At 52.4% G+C, this 27,210-nt stretch overlaps 2 protein-coding genes across 5 annotated transcripts in view; one reads left to right on the top strand and one right to left on the bottom strand.

Moving 5' to 3' along the window:
- The first annotated feature begins 709 nt into the window (after positions 1–709).
- On the top strand, positions 710–20,708 carry CDK2AP1 (cyclin dependent kinase 2 associated protein 1). 2 transcript variants are annotated; one of them, XM_056821868.1, is made up of 4 exons: positions 710–1,134; positions 12,352–12,449; positions 14,467–14,593; positions 19,866–20,708. In XM_056821868.1, exons 1-4 carry the CDS (start codon positions 1,077–1,079, stop codon positions 19,931–19,933), a joined length of 351 nt encoding a protein of 116 aa, XP_056677846.1. In that variant the 5' UTR covers positions 710–1,076; the 3' UTR covers positions 19,934–20,708. The 2 variants fall into 2 exon arrangements, with proteins under 2 accessions (XP_056677846.1, XP_016287921.2); XM_016432435.2 differs by lacking the exon at positions 710–1,134 and adding an exon at positions 4,071–4,222.
- Positions 20,642–27,210, bottom strand: part of MTRFR (mitochondrial translation release factor in rescue) — a 19,924-nt gene continuing 13,355 nt past the window's right edge. The window contains exons 1-3 of one of the 3 annotated variants that reach the window (XM_056821867.1): positions 26,661–26,888; positions 23,730–24,019; positions 20,642–22,813 (exon numbers count right to left, since the gene is read on the bottom strand). In XM_056821867.1, the coding sequence (XP_056677845.1) occupies positions 22,574–22,813; positions 23,730–24,011 (522 nt within the window). In that variant the 5' untranslated portion in view covers positions 24,012–24,019; positions 26,661–26,888 and the 3' untranslated portion in view covers positions 20,642–22,573. Of the gene's footprint in view, positions 22,814–23,729; positions 24,020–26,532; positions 26,889–27,210 lie in introns of those variants that run through there. The other 2 variants (XM_001374985.4, XM_056821866.1) reach the window with 2 other exon arrangements.

Here is a 27,210-nt window from a genome sequence, read left to right as displayed (position 1 = left end):
TTGCAAAAACTGCAGGACATAAGGGGCGTGGGGTTAAGTGACTTCTCCAGGGTCCTACAGCTAGGTAGTTGCTGAGGCCAGGCCCCTGGTTCTCCATCCATTGTGCTACCTCACTTGCCCCTAGGCTTTTTTAAACCTTTACTTTCTTAGCTAGTAACAATTCTGGGACCCAGGTGGGAGGGCCCGGCACTGGGAGTTAAGTGACTTGCTCAGGGCCACATGGCTAGGAAGTGTCTGAGGTCACTTTTGAACCCAGGACCTCCCATCTCTCTAGGCCTGGCCCTCTATCCAGGCTAGGATCTCCTACATTTTATTTTTAAAATTCCTATTTTCTCATCTAGTAACAACACTAGGACGTTAGAGCAAGGGCTGGGACATGGGGGTTAGGTGACTGGCTCAGGATCACACAGCCAGCAAGTATCTAAGAGCACATTTGAACCCAAGATCTCCCATCTCCAGGCCTCTCGCTCTATCCACTGTGCCAGCTAGCTGTCCCTGGGCTGGGATGTTCTACATTTCTCCCTCCTCCGGAGTGGGTTTTTTAAAAGTTAAAATGGCCAGACAGAAATAAAATCCCGACTCTTTCTTCCCTGCCCCGAAATGAAATGGAAATTCCAAGAGAAAGGCCAGCCTGCCGCCCCCTACGCCCCGCGTGGCCCCTCCCTCCCCACCCCGCGCTGGAGCTGATTCCAATTCCCCCAAAAGTTTGCCAAGTTCATCCTCCAGGGGGGAGAAGCCCTACGGCTGCTGGCAGCGAAGGGGAAAGCGAGCGCGCCCCCCGGGCGTGCGTGCGGGCTGCGTGCGGGCGGGGGCCGGCCGGCGGGTTGGCTGGGGGCCGCGCCCCCCGCGGCGCCCTCTCCAAACTTTGTGGCGGCCCCGGCCGGTGATGTATGGACGCTATACTGCATTGTGGGTGTCGGGAGCAGGGACGGCCATATTTGCCGCCGGGGCCGGCGGAGCCGTAAACAAAAAGTGGGCTGGGGAGCCCGGGCGCCGCGGCAGCGCTCCTGCGGCCCCGCGCTCGCTCCGGCTCCATCGCGGGACCTGCGGCTGCGGCGCCGCTCGCCTCCCCGGGCATGTCTTACAAGCCCAACTTGAACGCCCACATGCCGGGCGCGTCCCTCGCGGCGGCGGGTAAGTGAGCCCCGGGCCAAGTGCCGGGGAAGTTTGGCGGTCGCCGGGCTGCGCGCCCCGGGGCCGGACACAAAGGGAGTGCGGGGGCCGGGGGCCGGTGCCCCGGCGAGGGTCGGCGGCGGTGGCGGCGGCGGCGGAGGAGCGCCTTCCCTGCCGCCATGATCCGGAGCGCCGTGCTCTGTCCCCCGCAAACTTCCCCCGCCCGCTCTCCCGGCCGGCTCTCCCGCCGGCCCGGGGCCGCGGCGCGGGGCGCGCGGGGAGGCAGCCGGGTTGGCTCGGCTCCCAGCTCCCCGGCTCCCGGTTCCCGGCCCGTCACCGCTGCGCGCTCCGGCTGCTCGACTGCCTCCGCGGTTCCAGCCCGGCCGGCGCCGGCGGCCGCGGGCTCGGAGCTGGGGGAGGGGGGTGCCGGGGATGCCGGGGATGCCGGGGCCGCCGCTGCCCCGAGAGGGGGGCGGCTTTTTTCCACGGCGCCCCCCCTCATCGGTGAGCGGCTCGGCGAGGGCCCCTGCCGGCGGCTTCGGGGAGCGGCTAGCGGCCGCTCCGCTGACCCGAGGGTACGGGTGCGGGTGCGTGTCTGGGGGGGCACGTCGCGGCGGGGCCCGGGAGCGCCGCGAGCCGCCGGGCCGTGCGGAGCCCCGGCACTCGGGGCCGGAGCCGGAGGTGGGGGTGGAGGGGGCCTAAGTAGAGGCTGCTGGGCGGGGGCGAGGGGGCCTGAGTTTGGGAAGGGACGTGTGTGAGGGTGCCGCGTGCGTGTGCAAACGGCAACCGGCGAGCCCGGCACGGAAAAGTAGACACAGTTTAAAAAAAAGCACGTGTGCAAAAGTGTGAGCGTGTATCTGTGAGTGTGTTTGGGAGGGGTCCAGGAACACTCGTGTAGGAGTCGGTGGTCGGGGAGGAAACCGGCGGGGAGGGGGTGTGATGGAAGGAGGGTCCGTGTGTACGTGGGTGGAGGAGCCGGCTCTGGGGTGCACGTGCTTTCTTAGGGGCTTTGGGGGGGAGACATTGCCCCGCTCTCCCTTCCCCGGGTTGCCAGAAGAGGTTACATCTTGTCTCCCACGGATGAGGAACTGACTCCATCATTTCCTGTGCAGGGTTGGCCCCCGGGTCTGGGGGAAGCGGGGAGGAGGGTGGGCAGGCACTAAAGTTTGCAAGATCCCCCCAGGGGCCCCTTCTGGCTCCCCAAGTGGATCTGGGGGAGCCTAGGCCAGAGAGGGCTCTGAAAGGGAGGGGGCGGTGCGGGGGGCCAGATGCCCCCTCCTAGGAGGGGCTTCTTCTTTTCTGGTGCCAGGCTGAGAAGACCTAGGTCTGGGGAGAGGGGGAAGGGTGGAACCCCAGAAGCCTGGGTGTGAAGCCGCTCTCCAGGGTGGGGGAGCCCTGCTCCCTCCTCCCCCCTTTCCTACACCCAGGCTGGGGTGGGGAAGGAGAGAGCCCCAGATGGCGGGATCCCTGGGGATGGCTTTGACAGGTGAGGGTGCTGCCCAGCTCAGCCCCCAGGTTCCACCAGGTCTGGGCAGTGGTTGAAGGACAAAGAAAGTGGCCACCATGTTCCCCTCTGTGAGCCCTGACTAGCTCCTGCCTCCCCCTAGAAGACAGGCCGTTGAGCTTCCTTTCTTTGCTGCCTCCGGGGCAAGGTTTTTGGGGGGCAGCTGTACTTATAGGATAATGGCTCCCCGGGTGCCCCTGGGGGGCAGAGGGCCCGAGGAGGAGGAAGGGGACCTCCCCCATTGGGTGGCCCTGGGACTTGGCCCATTTCCCCCCAGGAGCTCCTGCTCCCTTGGCCCCCGGGCTCCAGCGACCCTCGCCCTTTGGGGTGCCTCCTGGCTGCCCCTCCTGCTCCCGCGCGGTCACCATCCCCATTCTTCTCCCCTGCCATCTGCATCCAAGATGGACTCTGCTCGTCGTCTCTGCTCTCCCTCTCCTGTCATTATCCCTCACACAGCAGCCCTGCCTCCTGCTAGTAGGAATGCCAGCCCGTGGCCTAAGGCCAAGAGAGTTAGACAAAGCCCGAGTCCTCGCGCACATCTCACACTCCCGGTGACGTGACTGCGGCTCAGCTCAGCCCCTTCGCTTCCCTGCCTTCCTCCCTGCCCTCCCTCCGCAGCTGCAGCAGCCACCTCCACAGGGCGCCCCCCCTTCTGGACACGGCCAGTGCCCTCCCCCTCCTGGGAGGCCGCCAGGACCCCCACTGGCCCTGGGGGGCGGTCCTGGGGCCGCTCTTTGTTTGGGCCCGAGGGGAAGGGGGAGCAGGGGCGGCGCAGCTCCCTCCTGCCCCGAAGATTTTCCTGTCCTTTGCCAACCCCTGTTTGGCTCCTGAGCCTTCCCAGAAATGCTGCGTCTGCCTCACACAGCGCTTCATTGTCTGGGATTTTCCAGAGGGCTGACGTGGAGTTCAGGGATTTCTTGGTTTCCACTCTCGGCCCATCTTGGCCCCCCCCTGCCCCCATGGGGTCATCCTTCCCCGGGCCTGGGGGGAGCTGCGCCCGCTGCTCATTGTTCTCAGGTCAGGGCCCCCAGGAGCCAGCCAGCATCCCCAGGAGGGAAGAAGCCAGCCTGGGACAGGCTTCCGGGCTCTCCTGGTGGCAGGGGGCGCCGTGCAGCCCCCTGAGGGGGAGGGGAGGGGCCAGGAGGGAGAGGGTGGCCGCCTCTGTGGCCCCCCGCAGTCCTGCCTCCCTCCACCTGCCCTGGCCCGGCAACAGGCCTGGCCTCAGGCTCACACAGCTCCTCCTGGGTGCCAGGCGCTTCCCAGCTTCAGCCTCCCCTCGGGCCTGAGGGCCTGACCGGAGAAGAGAGGAACAGAGGGACCGCAGTGAGGGAACAGCTTCCGTCCCAGCCCCCTCCCCCCCTCCCCCACGCAGAACTGGAGACAGGGCCAAGCCGGAAAAGTGGGGCATTTTCAGGAACTTCCATCCTTCTGCCTCCCAGAGCTCACTCCTGGCTCATCGGCACCCCAGAGGCCTGCTGGCTTTCCTTCACACCCCCCGAGCTAACGGACACTCATGAACTGTGGGCCAGACGTTGCCGTGATTCTGTCCCCTGCCAGAGGAGTGCTGTCATGCCATTTTACAGACGAGGAAACTGAGGCAAAAAGGTGAAGGGACTTGGCCGGGCCACCAGCGTTCAGGCTCTGAGGCCGGACTTGAACGCTGGCCCTGGTGCTTTCTCCACTGCCCCATCTCGCCACGCTCCTTCACCCGCAGCAGGTGCTGCGTGGCTGCTTGTTGGAGGGAGGGAGGCTTTCACAGTCTTTAAAGTTTGCCCGTTTCCCCCACAACAGCCTCTCCAGGAAGGTACGCCAGTAGTATTGTCTCCATTTTGCAGATGAGGACAGCGAAGCTTTCTTTCAGCGTTCCGGATTGGAACCCGGGTCTTTCCCCCCAGACGAGCGTTTGAGACACCCTGTCCTTGATGGCAATTTTCCAAACCCTCATTTTCTGTCCTAGTAACAACCCTCAAGACAGAGGCTGAGTGAGCTGCCCAGGGTCACCCAGCCAGGAAGTGTCCTAGGCCGGCTTTGAGCCCAGCACCTCCAGGCCGGGCGTTCCATCCCGAGCCTCCTCACTGCCCCCCACCCCACCCCAGGCTGCCTGGGGAGCGAAGAAGGGAAATTCCTCTCTCCTTCCAGGTAGGAGAGCCGCCCTGCTAATAAGGAGGCTGCCGCCCCGTCCCAGACGGGCACCGCTGGCCCGGCTGGCCTCTGCCTGCTTTGGGGTGGCCACCGGGGCTGCCTTGAGACAGAGCTCTGGCCCCCACCTCATTTGTCGAGAAGGGAGACGACGAGGCTCCTATTCATCAGGTGGAATGACGGCAGGAGAGGCAGACTCGCTGTGGGCTCCTGGCAGCTCCCCTGCTGCCCCTCCGAGTCTTTATTCATTTAAGGGGAAAGAAAAGGGGGAAAGAGGTCCCACTGGGGGAGCTCCAGAGCCCCCTCCGATTCTCTGAACTCTCCCTAGCTCCAACTTTGCTGTCCCTGCCTTCTTCCCCGAGCAGCCGTCCGGCTCTTCAGGCCAGTCCTGGCACCAGCACCGGCCAGGGCCAAGCCTGGCTCTGCAGAGGCCTCTGGGGGTTGTCGGGGGCGTCTGTGGGTGGCTGCCCCGGTCCTTCCCCGGAGAAATGGGTGCATTCTCCGTGGTTACTGCTCCTTGTGGGTCTGTGGGACATCCCTCCCTGGCTGGTGGGGGGCCACTCATGGCTCCATTATCGTAGTAGTAGTAGTAGTAGTAGACGAGAGAGTGGGACTGTCTCTGTGCATCGGCTTTTCCACTTAAATCTCCTTCACCCACAAGTGTCTCTGTGCACACTCATCTATCATAGATGAAAACACACAAAGACAGTTGTCATCCTCGGTTACCGAGAATCTACTACTACTACCGGTGTGCTCTTACGGCACATCATTTCACATTTTTGGGACCTCAGTTTCCTGATCTGTAAAAAGGGTGGTGGTAGGGGGCATGGGATGTCTCTAAGGTCCCTCTTAGCTCTGAATGCCAGGATTTCCCACATTCCTCAGAGTCTGCCTATCAGCCTTCACTTTCTTTAGGAGGAGATCCATCAGGGCGGATGAAGGCTTTGAAAGGTTCCAGAGAGGCCTCTTTCCCCAGGCTGGGCTTCCCTGGTGACTTCTCCCAGTGCCCAGGCCTTTCTGGGGCTGTGAGGGAGGGTGTCTTGGAAAATGGGTTCCAGCATGATGGGGATGGGGGAGGAGGCTGGGGAAGCCACGGGACACCAAGGACTTCCTTTGCCATGTCCAGGGTCCTCCTCTTCGATGTCTGTTTACAGCTCTGACAGTCTCCTGAGAATGGAAGTGACACCCCCCACTTTTCTGTCCCTTTTATTGGGGAGACTGCATGTACATATCAAAGGATTGTCAAAATAAATAGAATGCAGTTGGGGGGCAGGAAGGCATTCCCATTGAGGAGATCCCCAAGAGCTTCCTAGAGGAGGTGCTTCTGCTTAGCTGAGCTTTGAAAGAAACCAAATTTCAAAGGATTTGGATTCCAAAGGAATGGAGAATAGTTTATGCAAAGGCTTGGAGGTGGGAGATGGAGTCATGAATGGAATTGAGTCATTCTAGCTGTGCCGGGGGTGAGACAGGTCCCCCCTCTTCTATCCTCTCAGCTCAGCCTCTTTTTTTTAAACCGTTACCTTCTGTCTCAGAGTTGATACTATTGGTTCCAAGGCTAGGGAAGGGTCTGAAGCCAAATATGAACCCAGGATCCTGTCTTCAGGCCTGGCTCTATCCACTGAGCAACCTGGCTACCCTTAGCCTCCTGCTTTAGCCCATGGCCTGTGAACCAAGCTAGGGCTCTTTGTAGGTCCCACAAGGAACAATGCCTGCCCCTTCTCTCCACCTCACCACTGCCTAGATCAAATGGGATGATATTTGTAAAGCACTTTGCACAGTGCTTGGCACACAGGAAAGACTTCATCAACTTGTTTCCTCTCTCCTGTTGAGTTTAACTCTCCAGATCTGTTGTTGTAGGGTAGACAGGAGGCGCTGTGGATAGAGCAGCAAGATAGTCAGGAAGACATCTCTTCCGGAATTCACATCTGTACTAGCTGTGTGACCCTGGCCAACTCACTTTACCTTGTCTGCCTCAGTTTCCTCATATGTTTAATGAGCTGGAGAAGGAAATGGCCAGTTTCCTTGCCAACAAAGCCCCAAATGGGGTCAGGAAGAGTCAGACAGGGCTGAACAACAACATTTCTTTCTCCTCTTCAGTTGAGCCTTCTAGACACATTATTTTCTGTTAAATACTCTCCAGTCTCCTAGTTTTTCTTCATATACAACATTCCATCTCCCACCTCCATCCCTTTGCACAGGCAGCCTCCAGCCTCGGAATACCCTCCCTCCTCAGCGCTACCTGTGCACCATTCGAGACTTTCTGTCACCTCTCCCTGGCATCTCTTGGTCTTCCCAACATGTCACTGCTCTGCCCCCGCATGACTGCCTTTGCTCCCCCAGAGGGTACGCTCTGCAGGGAGGGCCTGCTGGGTTTTACTGTGTGCCCAGCATGTGGGCGTCTTGGACAGAAGTAGGGGGCACTTGATGGGCTGGCCGAAGGTTTAATCAGGGTGAAAATAGTCGAGGGGGCCAGGGGACCACGGAGGAGAGCCCCTCGGCTTCTGGGGGGGGTCAGAGCTTTCTTTGTTTCCCCCTTTCCTTCTCTGGGAAGCCGTGCTGTGTGCCAGGGCACAAGAGCTGGGAGGGCTCTCCCCTGCCCAGGCTCCCTGCCAGGAAGGGTCTGAGGTCTCCGGGCCCTGCTCTCTCCCCACCGAGCTGCCCCTGAAGTCTGTCCTGGACGTTTTTGCTGGGAGTCTGCTGGTGGGGAGGCCGTGAGGCCAAAGGAACCTGTGTCTTTGGGCTGACCACTAGGAAGCTTTTTTGACTCCTCTCTCTCCGGTGGAGGTCCAGGGAGGGCCAAGGTGCGTAGCGTGTTGGGCCTCGAGGCTGCGGGGGGCTCTCAGGGACTGGTGGGGGCCTGCCCAGCCCCTTCCTCCTTGCCTGCCTCCCAGAACCCCTGCTTTGTTAGGGTTCACCTTGGGGACCACCTTTGGCAAAAGGCCTTTCCTGATTCCTCCCTCCTCTCCAGTGGCCTTCCATAATGGTCTTCTTTTAGAGGCTTGGTATCTGGGGTTCTGGGACCTGAGTTCAAATCCTGCCTCAGACAGTGACTAGCAGTGTGACGCTGGGCCTCAGTTTTCCTGTTTGTAAAATGGGGATCATAATAGTATCTCCCTCCTGGGGTTGCTGCAAAGATCAACTGAGAGAATATTTGTAAAGCTCTTTGTACGTGGCTTCACTGCGCGTCTCAGAGCACACCCACGTTGGTGAATGCATGTACATACACTGTGCCCGGCACCCCCCTGGGGTAGACGCCTTGACGGGAGGAACGATTGTCCTTTTTAACCCCCCAGTTTTGAGTGCAGTCCTGGGCCACATTCAGTCATTTCAGCTGTGTCCGATGCATCCGTGACCCCATTTGGGCTTTTCTTGGCAAAGATCCTGGAGGGGTTGGCCATGTCCTTCTCTGGCTCGTTTGACAGATGGGGAAACTGAGGCAGTCAGGGAGAAGGGACTTGGCCAGGGTCTATCTATGGCTGGATTTGAAGCCTGAGAGATGTCTTCCTGGCTTCAGGCCCCGTGTCCTCTCCAGCTGCCCTTCTTGGTCTTTGGAGGTGCCCATTTCTGCCTGTGGACTTGACAGAATGGCAGGCCGCAGGCGTGGAGGCAGGAAATAGTAAAATGGTTATTCAGGAAGTAGAAAGTGGAGCGGACCATGTGTGGCAGGCAGGAAGGACGGGAGCACACATTTCTACAGGCTCTGCTGGAGCTCCTTCCTGCCCTCCTAGGAGGGGGCCTGCGGGGAAGGGAGTCAGGGCGGCTGTCTTAGCTGGAGGAGGGGCGGGGGGGCGCCATTCCTAGGGAGCCTCGGTGGAGGGGAGCTCCGGAAGAAGGCAGGTCTGAGGGGAAAGGAAGAGAGCTGACTCACCTGGGCAGGGCCGAACCAGCCAATTGTGGAATACCTGGCAGGCTGCTAGGAGAGGAGGCTGGGGGGGCCCAGCAGAATGCCTGCCTTGAGGGCAAGAACTGATTTTTGTTTGTCTCTAACATGCGCCTACTGTGCGCTGTACAGTTAGCATTTCATTTGATCCTTAGTAGTTCCATTTTACCAATGAGGCGATGGAGGCAAGCAGCTAAAGTGACTTGCCCAGCGTCTGAAGTCAAATTTGAACTCGGTCCTCCTGACTCCAGGCCCAGTGCTCTATCCGCTGACTCAGTAGCTCTGTGCCCAGCGCAGCGTCTGGCATAGGGTGGGCACTTTGTTAAATTGGCCCAGTTCTTTAGGAGATAACTGGAGAGCACTGACTGGGGGGCTGAGTGCTTCCCACCTCACTTTCATTCCGTCTCCAGTTTCTGCTGCCCATTGAATGCGACCTTTTCTCATGACCTGATTTCACTCCCTGGAAACTAATCTACTTTGGGAAAAAAAATCAATCTTAACTTAAATCCCCCCAAAATCATTTCCATACATGAAGCACAAGAGAAAATGGGGACTTTAGAGAAAATGGCGAATCTCCATTTCATACTGCTTACTTTTTTAATATAATATTTTATTTTTCCCAATTACATCTAACAATAATTTTAAACATTTCCTTCCCAAGATGTCAGATTCCAGATTCTCTGTCTTTCTCCCTCCCTAGTTTACACATACATGCTCTTTGAAGACATACTTCCACATTCATACCACTTAAGAAAAAGTATATACTAAATTACAAACTTTAATACAAAAATGCCCCCCTTTACTGTGCTTCCTTCTTAACTTCTATTTGCATCTGGGAGTTTCAAAAATGAACAATGGCCCTCTCTTTTCTTGTATCACTACTATCACACCTCCTCCACATTTCCCATATAAAACTGAGAAGGAGAGAAAAAGAACCTTTTAAAGCAAAATGGAGTAGTGGCCACGTTCCAAAATGCTTGTTCCCTCCTGCACCTTGTGTTCACCCCTTCCCTCTCAGGGGCTGTGGAAAATGCTTCATTATGGATCTCCCAAATAATAATTGACCATTGCGTGGATCAAAGTTCTTCGGTCTTCTCAAATTGGTTTTCCATCCTAGAAGAAATTGTTCTCCTGGTTCTGCCCACTTTATTTGGTGCCAGCTCACAATACCCACAATTCCCAGGAATCTTCTCATTCATAATTTTTTACACTGCACCTAGGTTCCATTGCATTCATATGCTAGTTTGTTCTGTCATTTCCCAATTGTCTAAAAGGCAATTTCTATGGCACTTTCTTAGAGTTCAATTATTTTCTTTATCCCAGCTCCCTATGGCTTTTCGTCAGCCTCTTGGGATCAGAAAGCTTCTTTTGCTTGTGACTATTCCCTTCCTAGGTTCATCCTTCCTCTTCTCTCTATCTTGCTTTTTAGGTTTGATTATTTCCACCACAAACTGTATGTATATGTGTGTGATTGTGTGTGCATGTTTGATCTTCCTTTATCCATTTTAGAAGAGAGTGAGGTTCCTCTGATGCTTGCTCTGACCTTAGATTTAGATAACTCTTCTCTTGCAGTTACAAGAAATATAAGTTCCATTCTCCCTTTCCCTTATTAGCCTTTCTTCTTTTTTCCTCTTCAAACCCTCAGAATGGATACAATTAACTCCCAGGATCCCTTTTTTCTCTTTTTTAAAAACTTCCAAATACCCTTTGAAGTTTCCCTTGAGGGATACTTTTCTCTTCTCTCTCTATTAGGAGGTTAGTATGGTGGCACCATATTGTTCCTTCCAGTGACTCAAATACATTTACCTTTATAGATTTCTTTGGACTCTTGTGTTTGTATTTCAGAATTCTTACTCCGTTCTAGTCTCTTCATCAGAAATGCTTGAAAGATCCTTAAAAAAAAAAATCCTGAATGAGGATTCTCAGTTTTGTAGGGTAAATCATTCTAAATTGTAAGCCTGTATCTTTTGCCTTTTGGATGATTATATCCAAGCTCGCCTCTCATTTTCTGTTGAAGATGCCAGCTCTTGTGTGATACTGACTGCTTACTTGGTGCTTGAACTGCTTTCTGGATAATTGCAATATCTTTTCTTTGTTACAGGAACTCTGGTTTTTGATCATGACATTCTTGTAACTTTTCCTTTTTGGGGGATTCTGTTCATAGGGTGATTTGGTGAATTCCTTCTATCTTCATTTTCCCCTAATACTTGTTTTTTATAATTTCTTGAAATATTGTAAAAAGTTTTTTTTAAAGAACTATTTTTCAGAAAGCACAGTGATTCTTAAATTATTTTCCTTGATCTGATTTCTGATCTTTTGAGTTTATTCTAATAGTTCTTGCTCTCTCGTGGAGTCATTGATTTCTGTTTGGCTTTTTCTGGTATTCAGAGATTCCATTTCCTGGATAGAGTTTGCTACTTTGTCTTCTAAGTAGTTTATTCTCCTATTCCATCTAGAACTTTTTAAAAATGTTAAATCTCTTGCTTCGTTTCTTCTAAGAATTTTGTTATTCTTGTGGAAAATCTGCTTTTTCCTTTTAGTCTCTGTCTGAAGTTGTATTCACTCCTTTTGGGAGATCTACATGTTTGTGGTTATTTTTGATACTGGTTAGTGTTTCTTTGATTTACTTCTTTTTTTAGCTTTAGCTCCTGATTTTGAACTTTTTGCCAGGGCTGTAGTTCATTCCCTGCTGTGCTTTTGGGTAGGTTGCTTGGCCTTCTGTGGGTCCACCCCAGGTCCCTCGTACCATCCTCCAGCTCCCCAAGTCAGGGCCCTTGGATTGTTGAGCTTCAGATGCTACATGTTCACGAACCTCCTCTGGAGTCTCAGTACAGAGTTTTCGGTGACTCTGAGCCCTTTGGATGTGAGCGCTACCCTGATCACCTCTGGCCACTGCTCCCCAGCAGCTTCCAAGGTCCCCAACCGGGGCTTTTTCTGGGGAACCTTCTGCTCATGCTGTCTTTGGACTTAGCCACATAGATTGCACGTGTCCTGTTTTTGGAGATGGGAGATGTTAACCCTGGCTATGCCCGTGGGCTTTTGGCTGATGTGTGATAGCAGAAACTCATTAGATATTTAAAAATCATTCCTTAATTGCTTCAAAAAAAATAAACTCTTACCTTTTCTGTCTTAGAATTGATACTGAGTGTGGGCTCCAAGGCAGAAGAGTGGTAAGAGCTAGGCAATGGGGGTTAAGCGACTTGCCCAGAGTCACCCAGGTAGGAGGTGTCTGAGGCCAGATTTGAACCCAGGACTTCCTGTCTGTCCAGGAACCAATCCCAGGGTATAGAGGCGGTTTGTAGATTTCAGATCCAAGAAGGAAGCGAGCCTCGGTTTTTTTCATTTGTAAAATGGGGCCTGTGATGCTTGTAGTTATGTTCTTAGTGGGGTTGTTGTGAGGAAGACTTTTTTTTAAAGCTTGAACTTACAAGTTCATACAAGGGGGACGATCAGCACTAGTCTTGGAAGAGTTGCCTGAGGTTTCAGGAGGTTAAGTGACTTGTCCAACGTGACACAATCAAGATGTGCCAGAGGTGGGCCTGGAACCTCCAGGGACCCTGCAGCCTGCTCTTTGGTGTCTCCCAAAATGATAGAATCACAGAAATACAGAGATTGGGCTAGAAATGGCGGGGAGGGTTGGGTGGAGGAGTCGAAGGGAGGTCCTGATGCCAGGCCTCGCATGGTCATTCTTCTCATGTTTCCCTTCCTTCCAAAGGCGGGAGCGTCCACTCTCCTTCCGCTAGCATGGCGGCATCCACCCAGTACCGGCAGCTGATCAATGACTACGGACCCCCGTCTCTAGGCTACACCCAGGTAAGGCAGGGCTTTCCCGATCTTCTCCTTCTGGGCTGCTTCCAGCCTGAGAGATGGGAAGGAAGGGGTGGAAGGGTCGGGTGGGGCCCGAAAAAGGGGCGATGGACGGGGAGAAGGAATGTCCAAGAAAGGGCATCCCTGCCATCCCCCAAGGGGACTCACCGTCTGGGCAGAGAAGTCGGCTGACCCGGACAGCAGGAGGCACCCAAGCCCTTCCCCACCCTGAACCCCCACATCGGGTGCACCGTTTGGAGCTGAAGCGTGACCAGCGCTGGGCGGCACTAAGCTGGGGCGTCTCGGGCGTGGAGAGTTTGGAGCGGAGCCTCCGAAGGGCCTCGTGCTTCTTTTTTCCTTTAACTGATACTGAGTGTGTGTGGCCAGGCAGAACAAGGAGACGAGGCAGGGGGTTAAATGACTGCCAGGGTCACTGGGCAGAGGCCAGCCCTGATCCCGGGACCTCCCCTCTCTGGGCCCTCAAGCGTCTTCGGAAGCCTACTTCGGGATGGCGCGGGGCCCTAACTCGCCTCCGTTGGCATGATCCGCTCCTATTGGGCTTATCTCCGCGTTGGCCAAGGTGGCAGGAGAGGAAATAGGGCCTGTTAGCCTCGGGTCTGTGTTCTTCAGAGGCCTATTAACAAAGGCCAGCGCCTTCCCTCCCCCTCCTGCTAGAGGCCAGGGACTTGGAGACAGCAGCAGGGGCCAGGCCCGGGCGGCCGGACCGCTCCTCTCCCCTCCGAGGAGTCTCGGGAGCGCTAAGGCCTGGGATGCCCGTGTGTAGACCTCGAAGAGCTCTTGGTTCCTTTGGACAGAAGAAGAGCGGCGGCATCCTTGCCACACTGACCGAAGGGGAAGGCGGCCTTTGGGCCCCCGCTGCCGGCTACGCCTCGGCCCCCCTGCTGGAGCGGAGCCCGCCCCGCTCTGGGGCAGACCATGAGACCCCGGTACGTGTCCAGGCCAAGAACCCAGCCATTCAGAGGTGGGGCCATTGTTCCTCGGAACATAGAAGCCCGCGGGCTGGTGGGGTCAGGGCTGACCTCATGCCCCGCCAAGCCTTCCTGTCTCAGGAGGAGAAGCAGGCGAGAGTGAGAGAGCGGGACCGGCTGAAAAAGCGTCGCAAACGGGAGGACAGCCTGAAGAGGAGTCTGGAGAGGCAGAGGAATGCGGAGGCCATGAAACGCCGGCGGGAAGATGAGAAGGAGAGGGAGAAGGAACGCAGGAAGGACAGAGAGGCCAAGAGGAAGCGCAGGCAGAATGTGGAGGAGAGGCAGAAAGAGCGGGAGAAAGACCGTGAAGCCAAGAAGAGGCGGAGGAGGGAGAAGAAAGAGGAGAGGGAGAAAGCACTGTCCGAGGATGTGGCTGCCCTGATGCCGCTGTGGGACGTGGAGGAGGAGGACGACGACGAGGACGACGACGACGAGGAGAGGGAAGGGAGAGACAAAGAGCAAACGTCTGTGCTCCTGGGGACGCCAGCATCGCTGCTCTGGGTGCTTGCCTTGGGATTCTCTTTGTAAGGGGGGGGGTATTTTTCGGAGGGCACCGTGGGGGGCGGAGATGGGGCGAATGAAAGTGCCTTCCATTGTCCGTCTGCCGACTTTTTAGAGCCGCTCCTTCCCACTCGGCTCTGGTCACGGGGACGTGGGGGTGCCTCGCCCCACCCGAGCCGGGCAGAGTGGCGATCCCAGCGACCCACCCCAGAGCAGTCTGGAGCTCGGCTCCGGGTCGCAGAGATCCCAAAGCGTAGCTACGGGCGCAGCCCTCTCATTTTTCAGATGACAGAAGTGGCATCAGTGCCTGGGCCAGCCCTGGAAGGCCGGTCCTCTGCCTCCCTCTTCTGGGCCAGCGTCAGCCCGCAGGAGGCCGTCCTTGGGGCTTCAGCCATTGAGCCGCTGTTGGGGCCGGGGCCTTGGCAGCTGGCGGGCACGCTCCCGCCCAGCCGGTGGCCGCGGCTTGCCCCGAGAGCTAGCTGCCCAGCGCTGCGTTTCTCCAGTCATTCTAATGAACTTCTCTCTGCCTCTAGGGTACAGGGAGCAGCCAGGTTCCCCAAAGCAAGTATGCAGAACTTCTGGCTATCATCGAAGAGCTAGGGAAAGAGATCAGACCCACCTACGCAGGGAGCAAAAGCGCCATGGAGAGGCTGAAACGAGGTAAGTGGGGGGTGGGCTCCGGGCACAGGCTCAGCTGCCGGCACTTACTGGGGGGCTTCACAGTCAACGCGTAAGCGCAGAAGGAAGGCAGGATCGGCTCTCCAGCGCTGGAAGGGACCTTAGACCAACTCCCTTATTTTACAGATGAGGAAACTGAGGCACAAGGCGATGGCCAGGGTCACACGCACAGTGACGCAGCTGAGATTGGATCTCAGGGCGCCTGCTGTTATTTTCAGCATGGGAAACGTATACGGTCCATCGCGGGCCTTGGGCCCGAGCAGCCAAGGAGGCCACCTGTTCTCCCACTAAGCAGCGAGGCGTCCCCGGACTGTAGTCTCAGACCCGGAAGAGACCTTGGAAGGGGAGACAGCGTGACCTGGCGGCTACAGTGACAGATTGGGGTTTGGGAAAACCGAGGTTGAGACACCTATTAGCTACATGACGGCGAGTTGTTTCACTGGTCTAGCCTCTGTTTCCTCATCTCTAAAATAGAATGAGGATTCCCGTCTGTAAAATGGGAGTAATAACGGCACCTACCAGACTTCCAGGGATGTTGTGAGGATCAGACGAGATCTTTGAAATGGGCTTTTTATCGTTGTGGTTGGGGCAGTGGATAGCATGCTAGGCCTGGAGGCAGGAAGACCCGAGTTCAAATCCAGCCTCAGACACTTCCTAGCTGGGTGACCCCAGGCAAGTCACTTCTGGTCTGCCTCAGTTTCCTCATCTGTCAAATGAGCTGGAGAAGGAAATGGTGAATCACTGCAGGGTCTTTGCCAAGAAAATCCTGAGTGGAATCGCCAAGAGTCAGACCCAACTGAAGACAACCACCACCACCTTTCAGGTTCACTGTGAGGATCAGTTAGATGCTTGCAGAGGCCTCGGAGAGCTCTTACTAGTTGCCCGCCAGCTCTAAGTGTGGAGGTTTTGGGCTTTTTTCTCCTGTTGCAGATTGGCACTTGCTCTTAAAGTGGTTTTCCTGATGAGGCAGAGAGGGCCAGTGAGTTACCCAAGGTCTCCGAGGCAGTAAAGAGCAGAACTGGGATTGAGTGGACGCCAGAAGGCCCTGAGCAGGAGGACTTGCAGAGCTGCCTCCCGGCCCCACCGAAGGCGTGGGCGTGCGGCGCCCCGCTCTAGGCCTTTCTCCCCGGCACAAGGCTCCCCGTAAGGGAGTGCTTGTTTCTTTGGAGCCCATCTGGGGCCTGCCTGTGTCATTGGTCCCAGCCTTGGAGCGGCGAGGGCCACGTCAGACAGACCTCCCCTTGGAGACAAAGCCCTTATCCTGGCGCGCGCGTGCGAGTGACCTCTTCCACGGGGGCAGCCTAGCGTTCAGCTGGAGTGGCCACGGCCCAGGCAGCACGCAGGAGGGGCTCCAGAGCGGTCCTTTGTGGCCGGGCTTCCCGAGGCCTCGGGGCCGGAGAGCCTTCTGGGATTGTGTATCCTCAGAGAGGCCTGGAGGAAGGCAAGGCGTGACCCAGGTGAAAATAGGGCCCTGCCACAGCAAGCTAACTGGGTGGCTCTTGAGAGGAGCCAAGCGTGGGCTTGGGGGCAGGATTCGGGGGGCAGACTTCTAATAAGCTTGCCCCAGAACAAAGAGGACACATGACCTGAAGATTTAGAGCTGGTAGGAATCCTAGAGGGTCCCCTTCCTGCACACCCTGCATTTTACAGCTGGGCAGACTGAGGCCCAGAGAGGGCGACTGTAAGGCAGCACTTGAACCCAGTTCTCCAGACTCCAGATCCATCGCACCACTGTATCACTCGTTCAGCGGCAGCTAGATGGTGCAGGGGTAGAGTCAGGAAGACGGATCATCTTGGGTTCAAATCTGGACCGTTTCTAGCCGTGTGACCCCGGACACGTCACGTCACCCTTTCTGCCTCGGGTTTGTCATCTGTAAAACCGCCGAATGGCGCCTCAGAGAGTCAGACCCAAGGGAACAGCCGCCACAGCCTCAGGACGTTGATGCCGAGGGAAGCTCCTCCAGCCGCCAGCCAGTAGGGAGAAATGTTCCAGATTCGCTGAAAGCTCAGGGACACCCGAGATGGTGGAGACAATGAGGAGAAGAGTCAAGATTTGCACCCAGCTCCTCGTGCCAAGCCTAGCGTTCCTTCCATGTACTGAGCTTGTAGGAAGTAGGAGAAAGCCAGGAGACGTTCTTCGCTTGTGTGTAAAAGCAAAAGGAGAACCGGGAGAACGTGCCCGCCCTTCTCCTTCCCCAGCTCCCACTCCTGGAGGGAGCGCTAATGGCCTAGAACCCCGACTGCTTTTTAAAAAATCCTGTCTTGGGGGCAGCTGAGTGGCTCCGAGGACTGAGCCAGGCTAGAGACGGGAGGTCCTGGGTCCAAAGGTGGCCTCGGACGCGTCCCAGCTGTGCCGGCGTCGCCCGAGGCCACGTGGGAGTTGTGGCCTCCCCAGCCAGCACCAAGAGACACAGGGAGGGGCGCCCGAAAGCGCTCCCCCAGCGGATGGGCCCCCGTAGAGGCCACCGGGCTCCCCCGGCCCTTGGCGGCATTCCCTCAGGGAGGGGTCGTGGGTGGCTTTGTGAGGGGGGAGGGGGGCCAGCGGTTCGGTCGGCGTGATTTGTCCGGTGTTCTCTTCGGTTTAGATCAGCGACAAAACCCTCGGCTCACATGTGGCCCGGGGAGGGCTCCTCCCTGGTGTAGTTGAGCGTCTCTGGGATGAAGAGACCGGGCCGCCTCTCGGGGAATAAGAGCAGTGACCTAACGCAGCACTGAGTGCGTGCTGAGCCCTTTTACAGGGAGGCTCTCATTTGATCCTCACAACTCCTGAGAGGGAGGTACTGTTATCCCCCCATTTTACAGATAGGGAGACTGAGGCAGATACAGGGTTAAAGGGACTCGCCCAGCGTCACGCAGCCAGTCAGGTGAGACTTGAACGCAGGTTTTCCTGACTCCGGGCGGCCAAACTTAATTCACCGTGTTACCGAGCTGCCTTTTTATAAATGAGGCTAAATGGGTCATGGAGAACAGGTGGGGGAGGGCCCCATACCTGGAAGGACCAGGCCAAATGGAAACAAAAGATGAAAGCAGAGTCAAGGCCTCTGTTCATTCCAAGTATGACAGAGCGTAGATGTCCCATAGAGGCCTCCTCCTCCTGGAAGCCTTCCTGGGGTGTGGACGTGATCTTGGCTGTTGAAGGCTGTGCCATTGGGGTGAGCCCTCTGTGCTCAGGGATGGCCTGGGCCTGTGGAAGGAAGACCAGCCTGCTGAATCTTGAAGTTTCCTCATCTGACAGGTGGTCCAGTTTTTTGGATGTAGCACATCAAAAAAGGATCTGTATTAGTGGAGGGGATGGACCCACTGACAGATCCTGGATCCTCCAAGTACAGCGAGGCCAGGTGGCCCAGTGGAGAGAAGACCCAAGTTCCAGCTTGCCTCTGCCGCTTTCCAGTTGTTACTTCACTTCTGTCTGCCTCCATTTCCTCATCTGTCAAATGGGGATCAGACAGCTAGGTAGCCTGGTGGATAGAGCACTGGGCCTGGAGTCTGGAAGACTTAAATCCCACCTCAGACACTCTAGCTGTGTGACCCTGGGCAAGGCTCTTAACCTTGTTTGGCTCAGTTTCCTTATCTGCCAAATGAGCTGGGGAAGGAAATGCCAATAAAACCAAATGGGGTCATGAGTCAGACATGGCTGAACAATAAATTGGGAATGATAACAGCCCCTCCTTCCCAGGGCTTTTTGTGAGGAGCAAATGAGATATTTGCAAAATGCTTTACAAACCTTAAGGTGCTAAATATTTGGGAATGGAGAAAAGAAGTCTATTAGGCCTGTAGGCATGAGTACCTTTGAGACCATCTAGAGCAGTGATGGTGAACCTTTTAGAGACCAAGTATCCAAACTGCACCCTTATGCCCCATGTGAGCCACTGCCTTATCCCAGATAGGAAGGAAGAAGCTCTCCCGTTGGCTGCTGGACAGAGGGGTGGAGCATGGGAGAAATGTCCTCTGGTGTGCATGGAGGGGGGAGGAAAGCAGGCCCTTTTGGCATTCATGCCATAGGTTTGCCAACACGGCTCTAGACCAACCCCCTCATTTTATAGCTGAACGAACTGATCCCTAGAGAGGGTAAATGACATACCCAGGAAGGATCATGGATTTAGAGCTGGAAGGAACCTTACAGGCCATCTAGGTTGAAGCTCACTTTACAGATGAGGAAACTGAGGCTGAGAGAGACCAGAACTTGCTGAAGGATACATAGGCCATCATTGCCAGCATCAGAATTTGAACATGGGGCTTCTGATTTAAGATACTACTGTATTATGCTATATCCTTAATTACTTCATAATTAATTCAAATGCTTAAGTGCCTATTAGCTCTAGGGAGATGGCAACAGGTGTTGCAAAAGCCAAACCTGGACTCGAGGAGCTACTGATCTGTTTCTCTTCCTGGGATTGGTGTTTCCCCCACTGAAGCCTATATTATAGGAGTGGCTTATTGGAATGGGGACCTGGGAGCAACCTGGGCTTCTCAAAGGCGGCCACCTTTTTTTAAACCTTTACCTTCCATCTTAGAATCATTGGTTCCAAGGGAAAAGTGTGTTCATTTGGGTTCTCTGTAGCTTAAAGAATATGATGCTGGAATAGACCAGTAGATGTGGTCAAGGGAAGGAGAGGTCCAAGGATATTAAGACGCTTTTCATTAATAAATGGTAGAGCTAGGATTTGAACTCGGAGCCTCTGGTTTGAAATCCAGCATACTTTGTAACTTGGATGCTGAGGAACAGGCAATCTTTTGCTGAAGATGCCCCAAACCAAAGGAGAACCTCCAGACTCTTAATTACTTCCCTAGTCCTCCTAGGGCAGAGAAAGAAAAATAGGATTGGGGCAGTTAAGTAGCTAAGTGGATAGGAAAAGTGGATGGTAGATATCCACCAGTAGGAAGAGTAGATAGTAGAGAGTAGAGATAGTAGCTAAGTGGAGACAGGAGGTCCTGGGTTCAAATGTGGCCTCAGACACTTCCCAGCTGTGTGACCCTGGGCAAATCCTTTAACCTTACTGCTCTTCTGCTTTGGAACCAACACATAATATTGATTCTAAGATGGAAGGTGAGGGTTTAAAAAGGAGAAAAAGAAAAATGGGATTGACAACCATCTGTTGGGGGAGTTGAGGCCCAGATTTCTGGGTGGGCCAGTTTTGACCCCTTTCGTTTCTTTCTAAGACTGGGGGTTCGGGGTAGGGCCTCAACATCCTCTCCTGTTCGTTTGAAAGCCATTATGTGAATCCACTTATTTCCATCTTCTTGCTTCTTCCAGGCATCATTCATGCTCGAGGATTAGTCCGGGAATGCCTGGCAGAGACTGAACGGAATGCAAGATCCTAGCCTCCCACTTCATTTCCAAAGTTTTCCATTTCTTTGTGAAGAAGAAAGAGTAACACTTATTCCTCTGGTGACTTTCAAAACATTCATCTGAACCCCATATTTTGAATGTTCTAAAAGCTTAGGTTCTTTCCCTTTTTCTTCCTCCCGTCCCCACCCCCACTGTCTAAGAATAGAAGAAAAGACAACTTTGCAGTCAAGATTTACATTATAAGTAGGTAGGAACAACCTAGGTTACCTTTTTTTTTTTTAAGCATTGAGATCCAGAAAATGCATGTAGACAATTCTGCTTATGTTCTTGCAAACTATAGTTTACTGCCCTGCTAACTTGCTCAAATCTTTGATTTTCTTCCTTTGAGTACACTTAAAACATCACACAAATTGTCGTTCTTTGCACCTTTTCCAGAATCTCCAATAACTCTTAAGGATTTTTTCACGAGTCAATGCCAACTGCTTGTTCTTCCTGACAGTTTGGTATCTCCTGGTTAGGGCTACTACCCTGCTTTATAAAAGAACTTTTCGTTTTTTGGTATGTGAGCATTTGCATGATTGTTTGTGCTTTGAATTTAAATGCATGAGTTATAAATACAGAGGACTGATCCGCCTACTGAAAAATTAAGAACCCAGATAGTTACTTTTCAAAGACTGTAGATTTCGGATCTTGAGTTTGCCATAGAATGACTAAAAAATCTGGATAAATGACTAAAACTGTTACGTGCATCTTTGTATTTATTACTTGATGTAATAAAGCTTATTTTCATTAACAATTTGTATCAAACTGTATGTAGGTCTGCTTTTATTTGGGACGTGGTGTCGGACAAGATGACAAATGACTGGTAGCAGGGCCAGAATCAAGGGAGTTTCACTGAAACCAGGGGCGCCGAGCAATGTGTCGGGGTGGCAAGATCTAGCTTGAAAAGCCTTGTGGGTCAGAGGTGGAAACCGACAGCAGGCTTACATTGAGAGAATGACATCATGTTGGTTTGCATCAGTTACAAGATGAGGAGAGATGTGGTCAGTCTGGCAGGAAGGCAAGTAGGGGAAGATGTGGCTTTTTAGAACCATTAACTTGATTCCCTAAATGCTGATAGGGCCGGATCTAGGGAGTGGGCTTTCTCAGTTCCGCCTACCCCGGTTATGAATGCTAAAAAGTCCGGGCTGGGGCAGAATGGACAAGTAGTTTGATCAAAATTTTTTAACCCATACTTTCTGTCTTAGTAACTATTTTAAGGCAGAAGAGCAGTAAGAGCTAAGCAGTGGGGGTTAAGTGACTTGCCCAGGGTCACACAGCTGAACTTGGCTCCTCTGGATTCCAGGCCTGGTGCTCCATTGACTGTGCTCCCTAGCTATCCCTAGTTTTTGAGGGATCCTACAGTTTGTTTTGGGAAGGGAACTCATCAGTAATGTTTAGTTCCACTCAAAACCTAGTTTTGTGCTTTCTTCTGGGTCCCTCCAACTCCCCACAACACCTTACAAAGTACGAATATATAAAGCATATTATTTCCCTGTTCTTATCTGTTGTTCCTGATGGCATGACCATATTCTGTTCCCTGCAGATACCAGGATTTGTTTGGGCATGCCTCGGTTGTGGGGTGGTTTACAAGTAGCGCTGCTCTGAATATTTTTGTTCACATGGTTTTATGTGGCTGGATGTATTGGGGGTGTACATTCAGTAGTGGGATTACTAAGCTAAAGGGTGGTAGGAACAATTTTGTCAGAATCTCTTGCCCAATTCCAAACTGTGTTTCCAAATGGTTAGTCCAAATCACAGCCCCATCAGCCGTGAAGGATTGTGCCTTGTTTTCCCACCACCCTGCCAACACTGAATTTTTCCTTCCGTCTTTGCTGATCTGGGTGTGAGGTGGTGGTCAATCCAAAAAAGCCTTTAAATAGAGCTGTTCCAAGAAGAAACCAATTACGGTATAACTCCTAGAAGGTAATAAATGATTATTCAAAGTATTATTCTGAACTTGACACCAAAAAAGGAGAAGGAACATTTCCATAACAGCAAAGGCAGATGATTTTAATAAATGATTGTTGAATTCCTTGTTCACTGCCCAATGACGACTGGTCTCAGCAGAGGGGCCTGCATGATCCACTGATTAAAGTAACAGGTCACTGCTGTCTCATGGATGTTGTTCTCTGTTTGTGCATTAATTATACACATGCACTAATGAGCCAAGCCACTGACTTGGCCTAAAATGGAATGATAAGGTAGGCATCTCTTTTGCTGGATAGATAATCCATCTGGAGGGAGAAGAACGGAACATGTAACGTTGGGTTCCCCTTGCGTGTGCAGCTACACACAATGGTATGCAAACTTTTTGGGAAGCAGAAAAGTTACTTGGTGAGTTGTTCCTGTCTTTGATCTGCTGGTCCTTCATAGCTAAGAGAGTAAGTAAATGGGCTCTCAGAATCTCTCCTTGTCTTTTTTCCTCTTATTGACGTGGCCTGGAGATAACTGCGGCCCAGCGACACCTCCCAGCTGATGATGAGGCGACATCGAATGCCTTCAAAACGTGAGCCCAGACCCCAGCTCAGAACAAATTGGGACTTAGGAATTTGTCCAAAATCATTTATTTGAAGCTGCTAGGAGAGTGCTGGCAGTGCAGAAGCTGTGGCACTTCAAGGCCGTGCCCAGGATCACTCATCTCTGGACAGGGGGGCCTTGGGACTCGGTTCTGTTAACATTAACTCCTTTAACAGCCTCTTTTTCTCCAGTGTTTCCTTTGCCTTTTTTTTCCTCTCTCTCTTCTTTTTCTCTGCCTCCTTTCTGACTTTGTGAAGGTGACTGTCTTCGCCTCTGTAGAAGAGATCCACTTTTCCTTGCAGAATCTCTCTCGCTAGCTTTCGGTTTTGGTCCACTGATCTCGTCTGATGGCACTGGAAAACAACGGTATTTGGTTAAGCGCTTATGGACGGGCCGATGGAGAAGAGCCCCGAGATCAAAGTGGGAGACAGGCTCAGTGGCAGCTTTCTCCAGCACGTCAGCACACGCAGTAGTGCTGGTTGGGTCTCCCAAGTCACAAAGCCCAGGGACAACTGGCCGACCCAGTTCAGGAGCGGAGAGCAGGCGGGGCCTCGGGATCTCCATCGGCCCTCAGCAGCCGTTACTTTTTTAGAAGGAGTTTGGCCAGTGTGCACAATGCAGGTGGGAAAGCCCGAGTCAAACAAAGGGCCTCCCCATCCGCCCCGAGTTGGTTCTGGGCAGTTGGTGCTTCCTGGGCAGCGGCCAAGCACTAGGGACGTGGGCTGGGTTTAATGGAGAAGGGCCTCCGTGGTGCTTTGGGGATCCCTGGGCTCAGCAGCCCCTCACATGGCATGTGCTGCAGCGCCCTCTAGTGGCAGACAGGGAATAAGCCACAACACGGCCCAGCCTACTTGTGCAGCCAAGAAATGGCTTCCCTGAAGGACCAGCCCAGCCCAGCCCATCCAAAGCCAGCTTTAAAGCACAAAAACTCAGATGGCTTCGCTACAGCCCCATGTGAATAGCCACAACTCTATCTCATTTGACAGCATTACAAGCCATTTTTAAAAAACTTTCTGTCTTAGAATCAGCACTAAGTATCCGTTCTAAGGCAGAAGAGTGAGACGGGCTAGGAAGTGGGGGGTAAGTGACTTACCGAGAGTCACTCAGCCAGAAAACATCTGAGGCAAATTTGAACCCAGGACCTCGTTGTTAGGCCTGGCTCCAACCACTAAGCCACCACGCTCCCCCTTCAAGCCCCCTTTGAAGGCACACGCTGGGGTAAGGGAGGGAGCAATCTCATCTCGTGGCAGGTCTTTCCCCTTCCCTCACCTTGACCACGATGCCGGACGGGATGTGTTTCAGCACCACGCAATTGCTAGTTTTGTTGGTGGCTTGGCCGCCCGGACCGTGCCCTTTCACAAACTGCTCTTCTAAGTCCCTTTCGTTCAGAGGAAGGAGGTTGTGGGAATCCGTCTTGCCTGTCACCTGGGGCCCGCATGCCCCCATCCTGGGGAATAAGAAGACGGGCTTCTTCCACAGCCAGAGCCCCCAGAGCCCTCTGCTAAATCTGCCCAGCGAGGCTGGAAGAGAAGTGGAGCCCAAAGTGTTCATAAAGGAATCTGCAAGAGACCAGAGAACAGGGCCACACTTGGACAGGATTCACTTTGCAAGGAACACAACCCCCAACGACAGAGATCTTGGGTGCACAGAAGAGGGTGTTCTGAACTTACAAATGGATGACATTTCTCTCTCTTTAAAAAAATGTTGTATTAGACATTTAACAGTTTAGTGGCTAGCATTTACGTAGGACTTTTAAGATAACAGCAAAGGTGGAACAGTGAATAGAGCACCGGACCTTGAGTCAGGAAGACTCGCCTTTCCTTAGAAATCCAGCCTCAGATATTTCCTCGTTGTGTGACCTTGGGCAAGTCATTTAACCATCTGTCTCAGTTTCTCACGTGTAAAATGAGCTGGAGAAGGAAATGGCAAACCATTCCAAGACTTTGCCAAGAAAACTCCAAATGGGATAACAAAGAGCTGGATGTGACACTTATGTAGGGCTTCTAAAATGTACAAAACACTGCATGGACGATCTTATTTGATCATCCCAACAATAGTTTGAAGTAGGAACTGCCATCTCCATTTTATAGGTAAGGAAACTGAGGCTGAGAGGTTACCACAAAGAAAGTGACTGAGGCATGATCGGGTCTCAGTTTTCCAGGACTCCAAGTCCAGCAAGATACCCCCTCTACAACCAAGCAAACACCATCAACACAAACAGACTTGCTTAATAAAGATATTTACGTTTCTTTTTGAACATTTTTTTGGAAATCTGTTATTTTTAGTTCAGCTTCATTTTCAAATATTTCCTTCCCCTTCCCAGAGAGCGGCTGCTTGTCACAAAGAACAACGTAAAAGGGGGCAGGGAGGAGGTTAACAAAATCAGCTCATTAACTGAGTCTGACAATAAGTACATACATATATATGTGTGTGTGTGTGTACATATATACACACATATATGTATATATTAGTTATGTATATGTTAAAGTTAGGTATAGAATTATATATATACACATAAAAAGATGTGTGTATATATATAATTCTATACCTAATTTTCCCAAAAAGGTGACATCTCTACAGTATTTTAAGGTCTACAAAGTATATTTTATACTCGCGTCACAACAACCTTGAAAGCTAGAGACTATGGGTACTATTATTCCCATTTTACAGGTGAGGAAACTGAGGCAGAGAGAAATTCTAAGTGCCTTTTCTGTGGTCATACCTCCAGTAAATGTCCGAGGTCCGGTGGAATTACTCCCAGACCACCTGGATTTCCTAACTTCAAGTCCTAGACCATTTGGTTTCCAGTTTTGTTTTCAAATAAGAATCATTCAGTGATCAGGTTAGTAATGAAGGGACTTGATCGGAGATGTCAAGGGGCTGCCCCAAGCCTGCTCTTAAGCTACAAACCCTGCCTCCTGCAAAAAATGAAGACCTAGCCAAAAACCAATACTGCAAGGACTCGGGGATTAAAAAAAAATCAGATTAGATTGTGAATTTGGTAGGGACAGGATCTGTGCTACGACTAGATTTATAACCATGGTGCCTCGATGGTAAGACTTTATTGCTTGTTGAATCAAAACAGGGTCAAGTCTGAAACACCAAAGAAACAAAGCAGCAGATTTTTAAAAAATAAAATGCAACTTTTTACACCAAACATGCAAATATCCCATAAACTCTCTGTGCTCGCGACGTGTGGGAAGCCACATGGAAACCGTGGCAAGCTCCAAGGCCAGAAGATTGCTCAAATTGAGAGGAGGCAGCCATGGTCTACTCTGTAGCCAATACCTTTGTCAAGTGATAACCAGTCACCTAGCTGTTACTTTTTAATCTCACTGGTATCACAAGAGGGAATGCCATGTATCTTTTCCCTTTAAAGACCTTGTAGGATGAGGCTATTTTAGGGATATCAGGTCACAAATATTTACTAAATAGCCATTATGGGCAAACACACACACACACACACACACACACACACACACACGGCTCCTACCGCTTAGCAAAGACACAGCTTGTCCACGTTCTCACAGAGCTGACGGTCTCTTTGGGGAGATTATACAAATTATACAAACACACTCACTAAATATATACACACACTAATACGTAATTATATAGAATTACATTTCTATTTATATGTGCACACACGCATATATACATGCAATACAATTATCTTTTAGATATTAAGTTTTACTTCTGTCTGGGGAAGGGAACTCATGGACAATCCTTATGTCCCACTATTCCTGCTTCTGGTCCAGGCCTTGCAGCCTGAGGGAAGCAATTACTGTAGAGAAAGGGCCTACTTTCCTTGCTACCACGAACACCAACTGCTAACCAGGGGTCACTAATTGGCTGCTAGTTAGATCCATGGGCCCCAGGAATAGTAGGGTCCCCCAGACCAATGGTCTGCTTCCAGCCTCATCACTGGCATTAAAGATGCATTACTGCCCTCTGTACCCTAAAGACCAAAGGGGCTTTCCCATCTTTCTCGCATCAAAAACCTCTTCCATTAGAACGTGAAGTCCTTGAAAGGAGGAGCTGTCTTGCCTTTTGTGTGAGTGTGTGAAAGCCTTACCTTCTGTTTCCATACTGAGTATCAGTTCCAAGGCTAGATGACTGAGATTAAGTGACTTGCCCAGAGTCACACAACTAGGAAGTATCTGCAGTCACATTTGAACTCAGGAGCTCCCAGCTCCAGCTTACCCTTGATCCTTCTTTTACTCCTTCATCTTTGTTTTTATATCACCTTTATTTCCAAATATATACCACTCCAATGAATCATCCTTTGTAATAATGTTTAAGAGGGAAAACATCCATACATTAGCCAAGTCTGACAGTATTTGCAGTATTCTAATCAGTCTGTACATGCATAAGATTGTAAGCTCCTTGAGGGCAGGGGGGCTGTCTTTTGCCTCTTTCTGTATCCCTGGCACTCAGCACATTCTCTGGCACATAGTAGGTGCTTAAGATTTACTGACTTGTCTCTACCTTTACAAAGAAGGTAGGTGGTTTCTCATGTCTTATCTGCAGCCAAACTTGGTTATTAAAATTATAGAATTCAGAGTTTGTTTATTTTTTGAACTTCCCCTTTACAACAATAGATGATTTAACTGGCACAGAGGAGCTGCCAGGCTACTGTCTGGTCAGTGACTCAGGATGGAGAAGATGGAACTGGCAATAGTCTGAGGTTTCTACCTTTCCCAAGCTCACCAGAGGCAAAGAATAGTAAAAAGGTTAGGCTTTTCCCTCTCTG

Source organism: Monodelphis domestica, chromosome 3, assembly GCF_027887165.1.
Source record: "Monodelphis domestica isolate mMonDom1 chromosome 3, mMonDom1.pri, whole genome shotgun sequence".
Lineage (NCBI taxonomy): Eukaryota > Metazoa > Chordata > Mammalia > Didelphimorphia > Didelphidae > Monodelphis > Monodelphis domestica.
The sequence above is the reverse complement of the archived record's forward strand: the minus strand, read 5'-3'. Positions and strand labels throughout refer to the sequence as shown.